This window comes from Octodon degus, unplaced genomic scaffold (genome assembly GCF_000260255.1).
Source record: "Octodon degus isolate 3935 unplaced genomic scaffold, OctDeg1.0 scaffold00230, whole genome shotgun sequence".
Taxonomy (NCBI): domain Eukaryota; kingdom Metazoa; phylum Chordata; class Mammalia; order Rodentia; family Octodontidae; genus Octodon; species Octodon degus.
In genome coordinates, this window is record NW_004524806.1 from 479259 (window position 1) to 481121 (window position 1863).

Sequence of the window (1863 nt, forward strand, 5' to 3'; positions counted from 1 at the left end):
AAATAAATAGCAAACTCTACTTTTGGATGTACAAGCACAGGTTGGATTTTCTTGGATGATACTTATTTGCCAATGCTATCATTTTACCTCATTCTCTTAAATTATAGCAAGCAAAATTAAACAATTTAATCAATCAATCTAATAGAGCTTGCAAATTTTTTTCTTTCTTATTTATTTTCCTTGTTATGGGAAACCCAGCTGTACAATAGAAAAGATAGAAGATAAAAACAGATGCTTCCTCTTTCCTTCTATGCTTCACTCTGAGGTTTTGTGCTGAAATAAACAATTCCCAACATACATACACCTATTCACAGAACTTAAAGATACATACATCAGAAATTGACGTAAACACAAAGATGTTTAGTGATGCACAGTGGTTTCAACACACTGCAGTTGGCATGAGCCATACAAGGATATGTAAAATTAAAGAAATTTATATTGGTTTCCCTATTTGCTTAGATGTATTTCAAATGTTTGAGAGATTACTAATGGCCACCACACAGGGAAGCACAGACAGGACAATTTCATCACTGCAGAAATTTTCTCTTGCATGTTGTTGCTATGGAGGCAACTGCTAGTACCAGTTCACTGTGCATTCTCTATATATTCAGATAGAATTTCTGGGCCATTTTTACCTGGTTCTCTGCTTTCTGACCTCAACAGAATACTCCCTGGCATTACTCTCTCTAAGCATACTTATTCAGTCCAGCATGAAAAGTGCAAACTCTCTTAGTTCTTAGAACCCATGTCATTTTTTTCAAATCCCATTCTTAAAAAAATAAACTTCATTATATTACTTGTATCTTCCACTATGCTGAATTCCTACCTTGAAATTTCACAATGAATAATCCCTGCTCATTTGGGATGTAGTACATGCTCATTTCAATAATCAAGAAATAAATCAATGTTAACTTCAACTCTGAAAATAGAAGATACTCTGATATATTATGTGTTCTTTGAGTCTATACTAAATGGTCCAAAGTACCTTGGATCATCTTTCTAAGATCCACTATAACTTTTGAGTATCCATAACTAACCCTCCATGCTTCCAGTGCACAGATTATCAGTATCTCTCTTTATCACATTGAAATCACTAGCTATAACATTTTCTTCTTTGTTTTTCCAACTTCTTTTGTTTGCTTTAACATTGGCTGAATACACTGTTGAGCCAGAAAACAAAATTGCGAATAAGATCAGAACAGGGATGCTCTGAGTTGAGATTTCTGATAGATAATTTTGTCCATAATGTTTACCATAAAACTGGACAATAAACAAAATTTTAAAGAGCACCATAAAAATAAATGTTAAAATTCATTTGCTTTATATACTTTGTGAAAGTCAATCTTCTCCCATGGCTGACACAACTGGGTCATGAGAAAATGTCACTGAAGATTTTAGTAGCCTGCTTGGAGATGCCAACAATCCTCCACCATCAACAAATAATCAGTCATAAACATCAGACATCCTAAATTTTGTAACACATCTTGTTTTATCTGATGCCTTTTCAGCATTTGCTGAAGTTGGAGGTTACGAGGGCTTGACAGAGAAGTACATGAATGCCATCCCTTCTATAGTTGAAGGTGACAACCTGACAATCAGTCCCAAGTGCTACACACCAAAAGCAGACTCCCTCCACATTTTAAGAGATCCTATCTCTGGGGATATTCCATGGCCAGGACTCTTATTTGGAATGTCCATTTTATCTTTGTGGTACTGGTGCATAAATCAGGTGAGTAAATATGTAAGTGTATTTAACTCATACAAAAACATCTAGTTCTATTTTGCGCACACACGTACACACACACACACACAGCAATTAGAAATCAAGCGTTTGTATAATGCTTCTTAATTTTATTTTATTTT

At 34.6% G+C, this 1863-nt stretch overlaps 1 protein-coding gene across 1 annotated transcript in view; it reads left to right on the forward strand.

Moving 5' to 3' along the window:
- The window catches only part of LOC101561781 (solute carrier family 5 member 4-like), a 134560-nt gene that overhangs the window by 73784 nt on the left and 58913 nt on the right, over positions 1 to 1863 (forward strand). Inside the window, exon 8 of the mRNA XM_004645553.1 lies at positions 1509 to 1729. Within this exon, the coding sequence (XP_004645610.1) occupies positions 1509 to 1729 (221 nt within the window). The remainder of the gene's footprint in view (positions 1 to 1508; positions 1730 to 1863) is intronic.